Source organism: Amblyomma maculatum, chromosome 11 (assembly GCF_055883805.1).
Source record: "Amblyomma maculatum isolate TAMU_Amacu chromosome 11, ASM5588380v1, whole genome shotgun sequence".
In the NCBI taxonomy this organism is placed as follows: Eukaryota; Metazoa; Arthropoda; class Arachnida; order Ixodida; family Ixodidae; genus Amblyomma; species Amblyomma maculatum.
This window is the reverse complement of record NC_139354.1, coordinates 80,411,228-80,430,296: the sequence shown is the minus strand read 5'-3', so window position 1 is coordinate 80,430,296 and position 19,069 is coordinate 80,411,228. Positions and strand designations below refer to the sequence as shown.

At 44.7% G+C, this 19,069-nt stretch overlaps 1 protein-coding gene across 1 annotated transcript in view; it reads right to left on the bottom strand.

The window, feature by feature from the left end:
• Positions 1-702: 702 nt before the first annotated feature.
• The window catches only part of LOC146174247 (uncharacterized), a 39,941-nt gene continuing 21,574 nt past the window's right edge, over positions 703-19,069 (bottom strand). The window contains exons 2-5 of the mRNA XM_084585360.1: positions 16,042-16,115; positions 5,667-5,748; positions 3,794-3,910; positions 703-810 (exon numbers count right to left, since the gene is read on the bottom strand). Of these exons, the coding sequence (XP_084441486.1) occupies positions 703-810; positions 3,794-3,910; positions 5,667-5,748; positions 16,042-16,115 (381 nt within the window). The remainder of the gene's footprint in view (positions 811-3,793; positions 3,911-5,666; positions 5,749-16,041; positions 16,116-19,069) is intronic.

Below are 19,069 nucleotides of genomic sequence, written 5' to 3'. Positions count from 1 at the left end.
TTTAGCGAATGCCTGAGCTATTTGGTGAACAAATGGTAAAAATCGAGCACCAAGTATTTAAATCAGTGGCCCCGGGGTGGCGACAGCTATTGGTCCGCTCGGGCAGCGAGGCCTCGCTTCGTCGTTGTGTGACTAGGAAGCTGGCTCACGGCAGCCCGATCTCTTCGCTCCCGGCGTCGGTCGACCGACTTCCCCGTCGGCCGACCATCGTCGCGCTGTCAGTGTCGGCGCCGTGTGAAAAACACGATTACCACGGAAAAAACGGGTCTAATGAGGGTCGGCCGACCTAGATCGGTGTAGTGCACACAAGCCTCTAGAATTTACAAATTATACGCGGGACGTGAGGAAAGCGCGAATACAATTAATTACACAAGGGTCGATGTTTAGAAAGCTTAGTTTATGAAGAAGTAGTGCTGGAAACTCTGCGCTGGTATTTTTGGCTCCTAAGTCTCGTCGCAGACGGTTCTGGTTTCTCATCATGCGCGGCCAAACCAAGTAAGCACCATGGTCAAACTTACTCCGTAAAGAAGGCTGCAAGAACGCGCAAGCTTTGTGCTCAGTTTCAACGCAAATGAGCCACCAGTAGAGGCGGGGAGACTTTTTTAGTATGGATACGATAAAGTTGCAGGGAACTGTATATGGTAAAATGATCGAGCTAGATTTTGAAGCTCTTTCATTGCTCTTAAGCCATAACGTAACTTGTCATTTATCATGCGTAGGACAGAGTAGGGCCCTGGTGGGTACTGCGAGGACAATGTGGGCCATGGCGATGGACTCGATGCCGTTGCTGTAACGGGTGGCAACGTAGGCCTGAAGGAGGATGCTGACATACACACCGATGGGTCTCACTTCAGGCCGATGTGGTCAACACTTATTAGACTGCCGACATTCAACCTGCTATATGAAATGTGCATGTCCCGCCAAATTTCTTTTATGGTCCCACATTGGAGAAATTTGAGCGGCCGCTCAGCATGAAGATTTATTTTATATTTCAGCCAGCTACTCCTATAATGGCTACTGGAGATACCGATCCAGGTTCTATAGGGGCAGACTTAAATTCGGCTTTCCAGCATTATAGCCATAAGTGTCCGATCACGATAATTCATGATCACCCCCAGTCCAAGGAAGTTCTCCAAAATGAATACTTCGGGCAATAATTATGCACATATTTTGTATAAGACTGCCGCCATTTTTAAGCAACCACGAAATGGAATTGTACAATATTTTACATATTCAATCTAATTTCAAAGACATAATTTTCTAGCTTGTTCAGGCAGTGAAGTTCTGTGTTCTGAAAGCTATTGATGTACAGAGTTGCGGGCTATCAATGACAACCACTTAAGAAGGACCACTTACCCGTACCCGTGTGTATGGTCCAAACATTTAAGCGCAGTCTACATAACCGCGAGAACAAAAGTCAAACATTTTCCATGGAAATAAAGGTGCTTACACTTGTTATACAAATAATATATAAGTGATATAGGGCGACCCTATTATAAATTAGGGTTGGAAAGAGCGCGAACATTTGTATGCAGACATTCTGGTGGCCCAAACACCGCTACGGCCAAGGCGGTACCCACAGCGGCAGTAATTTGGCAGGCTTTTTGGGCTAGCGCTATCTCTCGCGAAAAGAACCCCTCTTTATTATTGCGTTAGCCCTCATTGATAAAAAGTCTTAAGAATTCAGTAAACATGCGGACACCCAAGCTTTCATAAACGCCAACGCTGATGAGGAACCTAAATATGTTTAGTGTTGACAGCCTCAATAAGGCTACGTCTAGTTTTTGCACCAAAATTACACTTGCCGTTACACGTGCTTACAAATTGCATACAAGGCACCGCTCTGGGCAGCACTCCGGCACGCCGATGTCGAGCCGTATTACAGATCACCTCAACCTAAAGCGTTTTAGCTAAGGCGGCACAACTTTACCTTACTTAAATTGTGCTCGCATTCATTATGGACGTGCTCTTATGTAACATACAAAGGACCGAGTGAGGCATCATGCGTGTAATTCTAATCTCTGCCCCACTATGTCCCAATTAGGTTCCACAGTTATTAAACGGGTGGCCCTAAATTTGTCCTTTGTGAGCTTTCCTACATAAAGGCTACATTTAGGTTTGATCTTCCGAAACATATCCGACAACCTATCGTAGTAGTCTGGATGCAGAAATGTGCGCTGCGTTAGCGAGAGCAACGCCGAAATGAGGCCCATGTAGCAGAATCTGGGACAAGCTCAAAAAGGGCTCGGCCCCTTTTGCCCCATCGGACACCGATGCCGGTATTATGATAGTTAGTCCAGCCCCACATGCTGTCACGAATCCCCGGCGAACATTCGGGCCGAAAGAATGGACTTGCAACCGGTGTACCCACTCTGACGCATATTTAAAACACCCGACGCGACACAAATCCAGGGACACAAACCTTACCAGTGAAACAACCACAAAACACAAAGGCTACCAAGGCTACCAAAGGCTACAGAAGCAGACCCAGATGTCTAGTAGGCGTTAGTACATATATTATGTTGAGGCAGAAAAGGAAAGAAAAATAAAGAGTAGGTGTTAGTACAGCGGGAATCAGCGGCATTTAAAATTGATTTAAAGGATACAAAAATGACAGTATCTGTCACAATTCTCCGCGGTCTCATGTACCACGCCGTAAAAGGAGGTAGGTTGGAGAAAAAGAAGAGATGGAGATGGAGGTGCCTTATCGGAGGGTTACGATCCACCGCCTTATAACGGCTTTCATCTCATCGCACTTTAGTGGTCCAAAGTGCCCTCTAGAATTTTTGATTTCAGCTTGCGGCCACGCATTTCTGATGTTTCCAGCACAGGAAAAGCAGCTTGTTTGTACTTAATTATGGGCTTTATAACTTTCCCAGCATTTTTTACGAAATAAGGAAAACAAAGGCTCAGGTTTAGACATGTTGGAACCTGGCACATCTGGATATTACTTAGAGAGGTATCTAGTTCTTTGACAATGGAATCGGTGAATAAGGCAGGTAATCTAAGGCTGGTGCCCACCATAGTTCGATGCCAGGGAGCTGCAAAAGTTGGATTGTGGGGGCAGCAAAAAATGATGAGCTCCTTGATATCTCAGATATTCTTAAGATGCTGACTTTGGATGCTTTAGTAGCACCCGCTCAATCTAGAATGTTCATTCAGATCAACACATGATCTTGATACCAGCTTGCCGTGTGGTGATCCCTGGAGCTAGCCAGTATCACAACGTAAGAAAGCTGTAATTCAAATTTTTTTGTTTAGCGTTATATCTCTTTTAAAAGCGTTTAGCGATGAGAATGGCCATATGCTATACGAAGAAAAGAGAGCACAGGGAAATTAATACCTGTAAAACACATAAAGAATGACAGGAGGCTCCTAAAAGCGAGATAACCATTTATTCGTGTTAGTTGAGCTTCGAACAGCAACCAGCGAGAAACTGGTATCAAAATCATCTTCTTCAGGGGCGCTTGGTGAGTGAAAGGTGGGGCCACTACAAGTTGTCTCAACTTAACCACATTCCCTTTTCAAGCTAACATGACGCATTCTCGGCTTGGTATGTATGCATCTGTGTTACCACTCCCGATCACAGAAATAAATTCGATTTCGCGATACTAACAAGAAATTGCTCACAACAAATAATAAGATTTATTATATAAAGAGTACTGCATAATTAACTGCTGTAGCCGCATGCTAGCGGACAATGTCCGGCGCCGCACATTCTACCTCCGCAGCATTGATCAGAATACACGCAGTTATGAGTCCCTGGCTGCCTCCACTTGTCGCTTGGACACACGCACACTTCGTTCCCCGGCGAACAAGGCCTTCTTTTTTTAATGTCTGGACATATGTTCTCTGGATATTCATTTCCCGTGCATTTGACCTTGACCTCGTTCTTTGAGCAAGCGGACGCCTGCAGAGACCAAAATACAATCATTACTGCCTTTCAGAACACGTCAGCCGCTATTGGTCAAGCGTGCTCCCATTATTAAAGAACATTTCAGTTGCAGCAAGTTCCTATATTAAAATTTGAAACGAATAACGCTTCACGGCTCTGTTTTACAGTCAACAAACCAAGAGTATAAACCGTTTTCTTAAATCTTTGATTTATAAAATGATTTTTTTTTTGCGTACATGCCAGGCACCATTTAATTCTTTGCTGCTTTCAACAACTCTCAGCAAGCATGGGGAGTTATTACTTTATTACCTTCTGTACCTTCCGTGTGGTACAACAAGTTTACATTAATCTCGCCATTTCAGTCGATACAAATCTGCCTCTTTGTAGGGGAGGTAAGGCTTATCAAGCGGCCGTAATGACTGCTTTTTCTTGCAGCCCTGAGTTTCTTTGTAAAGGAGGCTGGAAATAAATCGATTGATTAATTGATTAATTTATTGAATACGTTGCAGTTATCATATGAAGAAAGTTTAGGATATTTGTTTTTTTTTTCGCTAAGTGTTGCACAGGCGGGATGCATATTTCTCTGTGAAGTGCAGCAAGCGCCCAGATGTTTTTGGAATGATTGCATGTCTTGCCGCGTTGTTCCAGGTTCTACTCGTACCTTTGGTCATTATACCGAGATGTTTCTTCACAGAGTTTAAATTCAAAGCTGCCTAAAGCAGAGGATATACATAGTTCGACGGCCGCCCAGCACGCTTTCTGTTCTCGCCTCCACCCATTCGATTGGTTATTAGCGGGTGCAAGTTAACCATAAAGAGGTAATTTAAGCACAACTGCTGTCTCCTCATTCGCTACCTTTTGTCATTCTACCCACCACTTGGAAATATAATAAAAGATCATTCTAAATTGACCTGCCCAATAACGACGTAATGCCTAAGCATTATATTGCGGTAGTCTCCAAAATACAAACTATAAATCATGAGCCCTGCCGTGGTGGTGCAGTGGTTAGGACTCTCACTGCTGTGTCCAATGATGCGGGATCGAATCCGGCTGTGACGGGTGCTTTTTATAGAAGGCGAAAAGCCAGGCGCTCGTGTCCTGTGCGATGTCAGTACACAATAAGTACCGCAGGTGGTCTAAATTGTTGGAGCCCTCCACTACGGCGGCGCTTATAGCCTCAGTCGCTTTGAGACGTTAAACCGCAAAAACCGATTCGAGCTGCTAATAATGAGAAGAGTTTTTTTAATATATCACGTAAAGTTTCCTTCAACGCTGCATAAGATCCCTGTTCTGTGGTCACAACAGTCGAATACCTTCAAGGCCTACAAGGCAATCCTCTTTATCGTCCCACTTTAATCCTCTTGTCCTTTTCCCCAGTGCAGGATAGCCAACGGAAAGGCTGTCTGTTTAGCATACCGGTCTTTCTTTCTCCTCTTCGGCACGTTAAAGGAGAACTGCATCGGTGCTGAAGCTATCAAAAATGATTTTATATTTGTACTATATAAACATTGTGCTTTATTTGTAATATGTTCATTGGTTTTATAATTGCTAATACCGCTGACCGATTTGCATAAATTTTCGAAAAGCCTGAACCTGGAATATACTGCGTAATTATTGAAGAAGTTTTTAAATAAATGCATATTTCATTGCTACTGGAGCGTACGCTAATAAAAACAAATCGGCCCTCAATGTTTTAAAGCGGTAGCCGCAGTACTTTAAATAATGTCACCTTGTAGATAGGAAAATAGAATGACAAGGAATATAAGCATACCTCACACGTATTGATATATCTGCATGCCATAAGAAAAAGGATGAATGCTACCCGATATTGTTTCATCTTGAGGTCTACCAGCCTGGAAATATAGATAGAAAATTTTATGCATTCAAATAGGAGATCTCTGTTCAGTTTTCTTGAATATTTTCAAAGAATGTCAAATGAAAACAAGGACAAAGTTATTTTCGTTCTTTAGAGACGGCCAAATAGTATGCCCCATTTGACATTTTTCAATTATTTCTCATACTTAAAGATTTATGTAGAGAGTGCAAAGTGAGCAGTCAATAAAAAAAAAGGCGAGCTTTCTCCGTGATGTAACAAAAAATGTGTGTTGGTTGGGGAGTTGGTGTAGCTGGGGCAGCCGGTTACATTTTAGGTTTTGTTCACAATGAGGTAATTACAAGATGCAGTTTTGTTGTGAACATGCTTCTGATTGCCTCTGGTATGACTAGATTTGAATAATGTCTGATTTGCAGCAGCAGACATCATAACTTTATCAGTTGGTTTAAAAAAAAAGGGCAAGCAGTTGCGAAGCGTTGTAGGTTGAATTAATCAGCTGCCCTTACAGCTTCGTAAAAACCAGTTTCTGCGCATTCTTTTGTACCGGGAACACCATATTGCTAATTTGAAACCAAATGGCATTTGCTATCCTTTGTCTAGGCGGTCATTTTAATGTGATATGATTCACATTGTTGCACGTGAATCCAAAAGACCAGGTAGAATTCGCAGAGATATCAAAGCTAATCAATAAGCGCAAAGTGGCCGATATAAAGCCGTATACCATGAAGAAAACTTACCATGCTGTAAGGAACAGGGAAGCCGTAAATAATAATAATAATAATAATAATAATAATAATAATAATAATAATAATAATAATAATAATAATAATAATAATAATAATAATAATATTATTATTATTATTATTATTATTATTATTATTATTATTATTATTATTATTATTATTATTATTATTATTATTATTATTATTGGTTCAGAGGAAAGGAAAGACGCAGTATCTGTTACACTTGTCTCTGTGAACAACTGAATTGCGGTGTAAGAGAAGGGAGGAAGGTGGAAGAGAAAGTTTAAAGAGAGAAAGGGGAGCCGGAGTAGAGGGCTACGGAGTAATTTCGACTACCTGGCTGAGGTGGTAAAGGGTTGCAATTCCTAATCCTACAGCGCTGGGACGGCAGGTCAACGCAGTTTGCGGCCGGGGATATCTAGCCACCGAATTTTAAAAGCGCAGCTGTTTGGAGCCCGTTCCTGTGTTTCGCGTCGTCTTCGTCGTCGGCGTCGGCGTCGACCACCTCGGCCTCGTAACCAGCTCCGACCCCTTTTCATCCCTCCAGTTCGAGCCGGCGCCTCGGCAACCGGAACCTCGCAGCAAGTGGGGAGGGAGGTACACTAAGCGGCGAACAATGGGGGCGAGCGCGCGCAGCAACCGGAGAACACGAGGAAAGGAAAGGGGGAGAGGGCGTCGCCAGAGGCAGCGCTAGCAGAGACTGACTGATGCCGCTACCGCCGCTAGCGCGTCAAGACAAGCTGACTGCATCGGACACCCTCGCCACCATGCAGAAAGAGGAGGGGGTCCCCCTCTTCCTATGTGGCAGCGAGGGGGCTCTCCGCTTGCAGAAACGCGGGCTCGCTGTCAGCGCATTACGGTGCATGCATCCCGTTCTCACTCGCTTTCCTCGCTAGCGGCGGCAGCGGCATCAATTTGTGGCTGCTGTGTGTTTGTCGCGCAAGTTTCCTACGGGCCCACGAGCTGCTTCCCGCAACCTACCGATAAATCAATTGCTCTCTTCTTTTCTCCAACCACAAAGCTTCTTTCATGACAGCCAGGAACTGTTAGTGGAGTGTTTCTGATGAAATACTTGTGAAAAATTAAAATAAAGTGTTCTGTAATTGTACAAACGTGTCTTGCTCTAAATCTTCGACTCAATCTATCGAAAACGTGAAGGAGTTGATAAGCTGCGCTCAAATTTTGCATTAGGAAGTATCGTCAGTTCAGTTCAGTCAATCAGTCGTGCCCGACTCTTCGTGATCCTATGGACCATGTCACGCCACGCTTTCCGGTCTCTCACTATCTTCCTAACATCACATAACTTCATCTGCAGTGCCTCGAGGATGCCATCTAACCAACACGTTCGCTGCCTACCCCTTCTCCGGTGACCCCCAACCTTTCCCAACATCAAATCTTTCTCCAGCGACTCCTCTCTTCTCATCAGATGACCAAAGTAGCTGAGTTTTAACTTTAGAATTTGACCCTCCAAAGAGCAGTCAGGGTTTATGGTCGACAATATCGAATGATTTGATCTTCTAGCAGTCCAAGGAACTCTCAAAAGTCTTCGCCAGCACCACAATTCAAACGCGTCAATTCTTCGGCGGTCAGCCTTTTTCACAGTCCAACTCTCACATCCATACATCACAACTGGAAAGACCTTAGCACGAGTAATACGGATCTTGGTTGGCAGACTAATGTCTCTGCTCTTTACTAGGCGGTCAAGGCTAACAATTGCTCTATTTCCTAGAAGCAGGCGTCTCCTAATTTCATGGCTGCAGTCTCCTTCCGAGGTAATCTTGGAGCCCAAGAAGAGAAAATCTGTCACAGCTTCCACGTCTTGTCCATTGATGCTCCAGGACTTGATAGGACAAGATGCCATGATCTCTGTCTTTTTAATGTTCAGTTTAAGCCCTAACTTCTCACTCTCTTCGTGTCCGCGCATCAGAAGTCTCTTGAGTTCCACTTCACTTTCTGCCATTAAAGTGGTATCATCCGCATATCTAAGGTTGTTGATAAGTTTTCCAGCAATCTTCACTCAATCTGAAGACTCGTCCACACCGGCCTTCCTCATGATGCACTCTGCATATAGGTTAAATAGGCAGGGCGACAGTATACAGCCTTGCCTCCCTCCTTTCTCAATCAGAAACCGATCAGTAAGACCATGCCCAGTTCTGACTGTGGCCTCTTGTCCTTCATACAGGTTCCTGAGGAGACAGATGAGGTGAATTGGAACTCCCATCTCTTGGATAGCTAGGCACAATCTGCTGTTATCTACGCAGTCAAACGCTTTCGCATAATCAATAAAGCAGATGTAGATGGGTTTCTAGAACTCTCTTGCTTTTTTTCATGATGCAGCGAAGGTTGGCAATTTGGTCTCTAGTTCCTCTGCCCTTGCGAAACCCAGCTTGCACGTCCGGAAGCTCCCGATCCACATACTGCTGCAGCCTACCTTGGAGGATTTTCATCATCACCTTGCTAGAATGCGAAATAAGCGCAATCGTGCGGTAGTTGGAACAATCTTTGGCACTGCCTTTCTTTGGAATGGGGATGTAAACTGACCTCCTCCAATCCTGTGGCCACTGCAGTGTTGTCCAAATTTTTTGACATAATGTAGTCGGAATGTTAACAGCATCATGGTTGAGGTTTTGAAGCAACTCGGCTGGAATGCCATCAATTCCGCTAGCTTTGTTCTTAGCAAGGCTGGCTAAGGCCCATTCAACTTCACTCTTCAGGATGCCCGGCTCGAGATCAGTAATCACAACCGTCTTATGTTGGGTTTGCACATTCGGGTCCTTCTTGTACAGTTCTTCTGTGTATTCCTGCCACCTCTTCTTTATCTCTGAGGCTTCAGTGAGGTGCTTGCCTCGTTTGTCCTTTATCACGCCCAGCTTAGCACAGAAGCTTCCTTTGATATCTTTGATTGTCTTATACAGAGGTCTTGTGTTCCTTAAGGGGCTGTTGTCCTCAACTGCTTGGCACTGTATGTTCAGGAAGGCATTCTTATCTCTCCTTGCTATTTTCTGAAAATCCGCATTGAGAACCTTTTATCTTTCTCTTTCCCCCATAACTTTTGCCATCCTCCTTTCCTCAGCTATTTGCAAAGCCTCTTCAGATAACCAGTTTTCTTTCTTGCATTTCTTTTGCTTTGGAACTACCTTAGTAGCCACTTCTTGTATTATATCACGAACATCAGTCCACATCTCTTCGGGCTCTCTGTCTTCTAGATCTAATTCTTGAAATCGATTCCTCACTTCCACAGCATATTCTAATGGACTTTGACTCCGATCATACCTGAAAGGCCTTCTAGTTTTCTGCGTTTTTCTCAATCGAAGCTTAATTTTGGCAACAAGAAGCTGATGATCGGTGCTACAATCGGCCCCAGGCCTTGTTTTTACTGCTTGTATAGCGCTTCTCCATCTCTGCCGGCAAAGAATATAATCGATCTGATTCCTGTACAGACCGTCCGGTGGAATCCATGTGTACAGGCACCTCTTGTGCTGTTGAAAATGAGTATTCGCTATGGTAAGGTTGTTTTCTTGACAAAACTCTACTAGCCTCTGCCCAGCTTCATTTGGCTCGCCAAGACTTAACTTGCCTGTACTTCCGGATATTTCTTCACTCCCGACCTTTAGCATTCCAGTCTCCTATGAGAAAAAGGACGTCTGATGATGGGGCGCGGTCTAAAAGGCATTTTAGGTCCGCATAAAATCTCTCAACGTCAGCTTCTTCAGCAGTAGTGGTCGGTGCATAGATTTGGATAACTGTTATGTTGAAAGGGTAACCTTGGATCCGAAGTGAAATCATTCGGTCGTTTTTGGGGTTGTATCTTGGCACTGCATTGCCCATTCTTCTGTTTACTGTGAAAGCGACCCCATTCCTTCTCTTAGATTCGTGCTCACAATAAAAGACAAAGTGGTCGCCGGAGTTAAATTCTCCCATTCCGGTCCACTTGATCTCGCTGATACACAAGATATCAATGTCCAATCTGTCCATTTCTCGCTTGACGGCATCCAGTTTACCTTGCGTCATAGATCTTACAATTTATGTTGCTATGTGATATATCACCTTGCAACATCGGATTTTCCGGTCGCTTCCCGACACATCCACAACTGAACGTCCTTTTGGCTTAGCCCAGCCGCTTCATTCGTCCTGGAGCTACTAGGAATCGCCCTTTGTTCATCCCCAGTCACATGTGGGACGCCTTCCAACCTGGGGGCTCATCTGCCGGTGCCCTATCTTTATTGGTATTGTGACTGGCCATAGGGTTTTCTTGGCAGGAAATACTGGAGTGGGTTGCCATTACCTTCTCCAGTGAATCACATTTTGTCAGAACTCTCTGCCGTGACCTGTCTATCTTGGGTGGCCCTACACAGGAGAGCTCACGACTTCATCGAGTTTCGCAAGCCCCTCCGCCACGACAAGGCAGTGATCCATGAAGGGGAGGAAGTAACGTAATCGTGGGCAATTTTTATCTGTTCTAGGCCGTCATTGCATGCGCCACCGCTTATGTGGTGGACGAAGGCTGTTGTAGCGGCGCGCATCTTTCTTTGCTTCTTCTTTTTCTTCTCTATTTTCTCTTCTGTCCGCACGAAGCAGCGGAGGTGGCTCCACTACAGAGCCAGTAGCAAGCCCGTGCATTTTCGTTTCCTTCTTCCTACAGCACACGCACGCCTCTTCGTTTCGCCTCCATCAAAACGCAGTCGCCACGGTCTGGATCAAACCCGGGTGCTCTGGCACAATAGTTGGGCGTGTTACCACTGCACCGCCGCGGCGGGAAGCCTTAAATCGGTGAAAGAGAAATTGGGCATCGGCGAAAATTCGATCTGAGTGCTAAGTACGAAACGGGCAATGTCATTAAGAATAGGGACAAGACAGTAAAGGTAGCCAAAAAGTTCTGTAATGATGTCTGCAGTAGCCAAAGTAGTCAAGACAACAATGAATTGGAAGTAGGAAAAGCAGTCAGATGTTCCGCCAGTGACGAAAGACGAGTTTGAGAATGGGTCAGGTAACTGTAAATTTGTTGAACGACGGCGGGCATATCGTGCTAGGAAAACTGGCCACCCTGTATACGCATGCGTGGTGTCATCGACGCATCGACGGTACCGGCAACTACAGAAGAATGCAAACATTATCTTAATTCATAAAAAAGTGGAACCTGTGGACATGATAATTTACAGAGCAATCAGCTTACGCTCTGTTAGGTATAAAATATTTACTGAAGTAATAGCTGACAGAATCAAGACACCCTTACACTTCAATCAAGCAAAAGCTCCAGCAGGTTTTTGCAAAGGTATTTTAAGCTACTCTACCATCGATCATAACCGTACCATCAACCAGGTGATAAAAAATACTCGGAATATAACCAGCACTTATCACAGCATTCACTGATAACGAAAAAGCATGCACTCAGTTGAGGCCACGGCGCTCATGCAGCCATTGCGAAATCAGTGTGTTTTGAAGCCGCAAATGAAAGTACTGGAAGATAGATACATACATTGGCCGCACAGCAAACATAGTTCTCCATTATTAAGGTAACAAAATGCCAATAAATAAAGGTGTCAGTCAAGGAGACACGATCTCCCTAGTACTATTTACAGCTTGCTTAGGTGATGTATTCAGAGACTTAGAATGGGAGAAGTTAGGGAGAAGGGTAGATGGAGAATACCTCAGTAATATGTGATTTGATGATGACATGGCCTTCCTAAGTAACTGGGAGTGAATTGCAATGAATTATTGATGACCCAGACAGGACAAGTAGAAAGGTAGGCTTGGAAATCAATATGCAGAAGACTATGATAGTTTTCAAGAGCTTCGGGAAGAAACAGCCGTTTACATTAGGTAGCGAAGACCTGGAAGTAGTAGGCGAATATGTCTTCTTAGGACAAGTAGTAACCGCAGATCCGGACCATGAGAGGGAAAAACATGGAGAATAAGCTTGGGATGAAGCGCATTTGGCAAGCATTTGAAGAATATGACTAGCAGCTTACCATATCGCTCAAGAGGGAAGTATACAACAGCTGCCTCTTACCTGTACTTACCTATTGGGCAGAAATGTGGAGGCTAACGAAAGGAGTTCTATTTAAGTTGTGGGCAACGCAGAGGATTATGAACGAAAAAATGATAGGCGTAACGTTAAAAGATAGGAAGCGTGCAGAGTGGGTCAGAGAAATATTTCAAGTTACTGACATTGTAGTGGAAATAAGGAAGAAATGGGCATGGCCAGGACATGTAGTGCGAAGAGAGGATAACCGATGGTCGTTTAGGGTAACAAACTAAATTCCAAGGAAAGAAAAGAGTAGCAGGGGGCGGCAGAAAGTTAGGTCGGCGGAGGAGGTTAAGAAGTTCAAGGGTCAAGTGGACGCAGCTAGCACAGGACAGAGTTAACTGGAGGAATATGGGAGGGGACTTCGTCCTGCAGTGGGTATAGTAATGCTGATGATCACTATTAACACTCAAGCTGCATCGAACGGAGTATCCAAAAGGGTATCTAAAATAAAAAGAGTTCTACACCAGAATATGAACGCTAAATTGTGTGTCCATACGCGCAAGTGTAACATTCTTTAGATTCATAGACAAAAATTCCGCGCTAAAGCACAGACGGACAGAGAAAAGGCTAAAAATGCAGCTGTCTTGTTCTAACTAGAGAAGTTATACTTTCTAAAAATACATATTCATGAATTTCTAAAACCTAGTGTGATGAGGTAGTAGCGGCCGAGCTGCGCGGAACACCTATATGTTCTCAACATTGACGTCACCGGTCATGTGTCATGCAGCTGCTCACACGTCAGGCAACTTGCCACCTTTGACCTTTACTTTTGATTTTTGGATGGTACACAGCTGTCATAAGTAATTTTGGCATGAGTTCCAACTTGACCTCGAAGCTGTTTGAACATCATCGAAAGCACGCGGTGATCTTGGCTTTATCTCGGCAGCGAAGTGACGCTTCAAAACTACGACTGGCCAATGTCCCCACGTGTAACGGCCATACCAGTGAACTGGCGTGGTGGTAGATGCGACAAGCATCAGACGGAAGCAGACAACAGCAGCACCCTGCCATTCATTCAGTGTGTGTTTTGGACTTCGCCCTCTTCTTCCCCTTAGATAGATACTAAGAAAGTACCGACTATAAGCTATCATTTAGTGTGGTCTGGTGCATTTCGTATCTTGCCTTGAGCCGGAGCATGCAGAGGATTACGATGTTTTCTCCCGTGCATTCTTTTTTTTGGAAAGCACGATGATATAAATTTATTTTACCTACACTAAACCCTGACCAAACCCCAGTGTGGGTATATCTCATATGTAGAGAGGCAAGAAGATTAAGAACGCCCAAGTTGTCTGACCTTTGGTAAATGTTTTGCATAAACGTTTCTGCAATAGCTTTTTTTTCCATGCCCCTGCAGTGTGTAAAACCTGGTTTTTGGTGGATTGAAGAAGCCCATAAGGGCTAACAATGGCTCGTATCACGTCTATTACAAGAAGCATCGCCATGCTAAACGAGCAGAAATGCAGTGTGCAAGTGTACCATAAAACATGAGATAACGGATAGAAAAGCAGTAGCTGAGCAAAGTAAATCCGCAGCTAGTTACAGAAGCCGTTTTAGTTTAAGATATTCCGCACTTCTCAAACGTACCGTTCACTGTCTCACCTTCAGAATGCAAATCTATATGAGGTGAAAGAGGCGACGCATATAGAGCGTTGATGCAATAAAACAACCTCATCAGAAACAACAAAGCTAAAGCCTCCCAGCAGTTACCGAATGCCACGTCTTATACCACTTAGAATATAATTATTAACAGTTCAGGTGCTTCATATATCAGCTAGCAGATACCGGGACTGTCAAACACATTTTCCTTCTATTTGGATATAATAAAATAACCACATACTACTGCTACTACTACTCAAGGTGAATCCGAAATGACTGCGCTGAGGACATATCTTTTTCTTTGAAGGAGCGCACGGCGCAGGCGGAAATCATCTAGGGAAAGGAATTAGATCGCGAAAAATACTTATCCTCCTAAGGAAGGTAAAGTTATAAAATTGAGTGGACGCTTGGACACCTTGGGCAGATGGGACCAATCTGGTTCACGTTTAAGTTAATTCGCATACAGATGTTGGAAATGGCGGCTACTTCAATTGTCTACATCTTGCACGCAGCTCAGTGTATACATATGTGCTTCCGTTCTCTTTTGGAGAAAGAAGAAAGTTTCGGCTCTCGGCAATCCTGTGTTTTTCATTCAGAACCTATCTTGAGCCAGACATTTTGAATGTGCTTAATATCCGCCTTAAGTGAGCGCATTGTATTCCGCATCCTAGCAATTATGAAAACATAAGGCGAATACAAGCAGAAATTTAGGCAATCTGAAAATTTCGCGACAAGGACATACTTTAAAGACTTGTTAAGAAATGCATTTTTTATAGGAGGGTGAATACAGACGCCCTCTTGTACTTCTGCACGTAGATATATAGCGGTCCCTCTTGTACTTCTGCACGTAGATATATAGCGGCCAAAAGTTTTCGCCTTGAATTATCGCCAGCCCTATATTCAGTTGTGCCCCAAACCTGCAGGCATCATGGACACACCAACAAGAGACAGAGCCCCCAAAAACATGAAGTTTCAAAATAGGTAAATGTAGACATCAAAAGATGTTACCTGCTTTTCTGCGGCGTTGATTTCAGATTGAATTTCATATTTTTGCAAGCGGCATATGAAGGGCAACCAGAATCCCTTGGCTGCACCTGTTTAGTATTTAGACATTCCTTTCTATCCTTCCATACGGTCGCAGTGACGTAAAAGTAGCAGTCATATATATTCGTTAGTTCGCATCACGGTACCAAGAAAGGAATTGTTAAGCACCTAATTTGACAAACGGTATGTGCCGAGAACCCCTGGCTGCTTAATGCAAAAGACCGACACAATGGATTTTTCTTTTGTACAATCAACCTCGAGACAATAAAATGCAGTTTATCTTTCCAACATGTTGCCTTAATGTCTCAAGATTCTTGAGACATTTTACAGCACTATTTTCACATTTTTCAGGCGGTAATTTTTAATGGCTCATGCTCGCGGATTCTTTCAGTATGTCCGTCTGTCTATCCATAATGCTTTCGTTACTTGCCATTACGTTTGGCAGCAGCTGCCGATTCGCGCCTCTCCTCTCATATGGGAGGGTAACACTAGAAGCAGCGTTCCAAGTCCCTTGCATTGACGTTGTCCCTAGGTCACGCAGGCAGGTACACACGGCTCGGTTAAGGCAGGGCTTTATATGTTGGCTGGCAGCTTACGGTATCGCGTCGTCGCAAAGGTGTGAGTGAAAACAAAGAGGAAGAAGTGCCGTGGGTATTACCTTCCGGCCGATTTCTGCAACTAACTTCGAGGATGAACGCATTTCAAGAAACGAGCGTCTAGACTCTTTTCTCGATGTCACAAGTACTACATACTTAAAGCGGATATCGAGAACAGCATAAGAATCTCGGCAAGAAGAAAGGAGCATGGAGGCCGGTGAAGGTGGGAACCTTTCTGAACCCAGCCACACTGAGTATGTTACCTGGCTTAAACGGCGACAAAAGTAGGAGCTGTGGAAAATTACCTGCCCTGGGCTTGCCCCTGTTCCTTCTGCATGGGTCCAACAGCGGCTTGCTCGGGCAAATGCGGAGCACATTCCTGCAGCCAGTCCGCAAGGGTCCTTTGTCAGATACTTAAGGACAATCCAACCTAAACGTGGGCTCTTTATGGGAAAGCCCTCATAGATCCGAAATGAGACCGCCCTCATAAAATCTTTGTGGGACCAACATCGGCCGTAGTGGGGCGAAAAAAATGGACTTGCCCACATGCTGCCCCAATCGGCCCTTGTAGGTTACTGAGGCAGATATAGCTAAACCGCTGTAGATCCCCCTAGGATGTAATGGGGCTGGAAGGCGGGCGTGCCCACAAGGTACCGAAATTGGTCTCTTGTGGGAAATTTGAAGGCACGTGCTACTGCAGGTGGGCTCCAGGTTCAAAAACCACACCCACCTGAATATTGAGGCTTTCCACAAAAAAATTGCTTTATATCCCACATGGGTCGTAATGGGGCTGGGAGGTGGGCTCGCCCACATGATATCAAAATCGGTCCCTTGTGGAGAAGTTGAAGGCACGTGCAGCAGCAAGTGGGCTTTAGGTTCAAAAACAACATCCAGCCCAATTGGGGCTGCCCACACAAAACCGCTGTAGGTCCCACATCGGCCGCAATGGGGCTAGAAGGCGTGTGTACAATTGTGTAATGATTCTTTCCAACCTTTATTTGTATTAGACGTTGCCCTATATTACTACTATAGATGATTTGTATAACAGTTGTTCCATGTTTAGTCGGCAAGAAATATTACGTGGCTTTAGTTCTCGCGCTCATGCAAATTGCGCTGAGGCTAAAACATACCAATTGATAACTATTGCTCCTAATGTGGGTGCTGTGGATAGCCTGCAACACTCAGCACAATATTACTGTTCAGAACACACTTCTCCATAGCCTGAACAAGATGCACATGAAGTCATTTAGGCTAGATTAATGGTATGAAATATTGTAAAATTTAATACTGTGGCTGCTTAGAAGGGGCAGACATGCATAAAATAATTAATTATGTGCATAAATCATGATTGCAAAAACATGGACAGGGGCTTTCCATCAATTTCCTGCGTCGAACCCTATGAGATAAATGTGGGCAAGCCCAAGTGCGGCTTGCGCTATAGGATCCGCATCGGTCCTATGCCATTATCTGAGGGGCGAACCGAAATAAAAAATTAAATGTTCACCCAGAGCGGCTGCCCGAATCTGTCCAAAGTAGGATCATCGTGGGGAGTTGGCGGGATGTGCCCTTTGGCGATGCTGGAAAAATGTGGGCAGCCCCGCAAGGGCTGCCTGCATCGGTCCCTATTGGGGCCCATCGGGACTCTGTCGACAGCCCCCTTCAGGCCTATGTCGGCCCCTCTTGCAGCACTCACATTGAGCCTACAAGGGCTGTCCTGTACTGCCTACGTCGGATCAACCAGGGCCCCCCCTAAATAGCCAAATTCGTGCTACCTGGGTCCTGCTCGGTAATGGTGCATTTGTTTTCACCTGGAGTCATGGTCAGGCTGGCGAAGGCTATCACTTTCTCTTCTCACGCGAAGTTGCATTGCGCTGCACAAGTAAAGCGCCAAGACCGTAACCACTGGCATCAGTGTGCAGGCTGGTTGTAGTGCTGTAGCTGAAGTAACCCACAGCAGCATCTGATGTGAGGCCGTGCTTTAGGCCGTTAAAATCACTGTCTGACTGTTCAGTTCATAGGAAAGCGCTTCGCGCTTTAAGTAGTTCATGAAGTGGAGCAGCCGTTGTGGCAAGATGCCTTATAAAATGCCGGAAGTAGGACGCCAAGCCGAGGGAACTGCGTAAATCTGCAGTTCGCTGTGGACAAGCAAAGTTGAAGACAGCAATGATTTTTTCAGGGTCTGAAAAAATTTCGTGGCTAACCAGATGTCCCAATATTTTAATTTCTTTGTGTAAAGGTGGCACTTATTGGTGTTGATCTGAAGGCCCGCTGAAGCAAGATACGTGAGGACCTCATTCAGGTGCATGATATAGTCGTTAAAAGTTGACGAAAACATAACATAGTTGCCCTAGTAACTTAAACAGGTTCTCCATTTTAGGCAACGATGTAGGGTATCATTCTTTCAAATGTCGCTGGTGCGTTATCAAGGCCGAAGGGCATAACATTAAAATCGTAAAGTCCATCAAAGTTGCGAGAGGTTTTTCTTTGTCGTCCTCGTGCATAGGTAATTGCCAGTAACCTGAGCGGAGGTCCAGGTGGAGAAATATTTGAATCCTTGAGGAGAGTCAAGGGCATCATCAGTTCTCGGCCTTGGGTAGACATCTTTGCGGTTTTGTTAAGTGCGCATAGTCAACACAAAATCATACCGATGCGTCTTTTTTTTAACTAATCCTGCTGGAGAGGACCACGGCCTTGTTGAAGCATGAATATTATCACGACGGAGCATGTCATTGACATTTTCTTCAATTACGTTTCGCTCCGGTACAGCATCGAGATAATGCCATCGGCGTACGATCTAGTTACCTTCAGTGGAGGTGCAGTTGTGTGCAACTTTAGTCCGTTCTAGTGGTTGGGACGTGGCATCAAAAATAGCTTGGTGGGTTTGAAGCAATTCCAGCAATTCTTGGCGTTGGTGCGGTATGAGATTCGGGTTTATTATCTTTGACAGAACGGGAAAAGAGACATGCGATGAATCACGTTAGTGAGGCAGCAGGGCGGTGAACACTGTCATGATATAGGCGGAGCATTCACTATGCATGTCAGGGAAGTTCCTTTAGTCAGCACGAATGATTCATGGGTAGTGTTCGTGGTTACCATTACGATGATCCGCTGCGGAACCATACAATACTTAATGGGAAGGCGATTCCACGTGCAAGATGACTACGAGATGGTGCGATGAGTACATCCCCGTCAGTGATGTGTTCAGAAACAACTGTAAGAAGTTTTTCGGTCTGTGGAGGCAATACAGTATCAGCTGCGGCTTAGAGAAAGATGTTCAGAAACGTTAGATGAAAAATCAATGTCTGTCATTTGATGACATGGTCGCCACAAGAA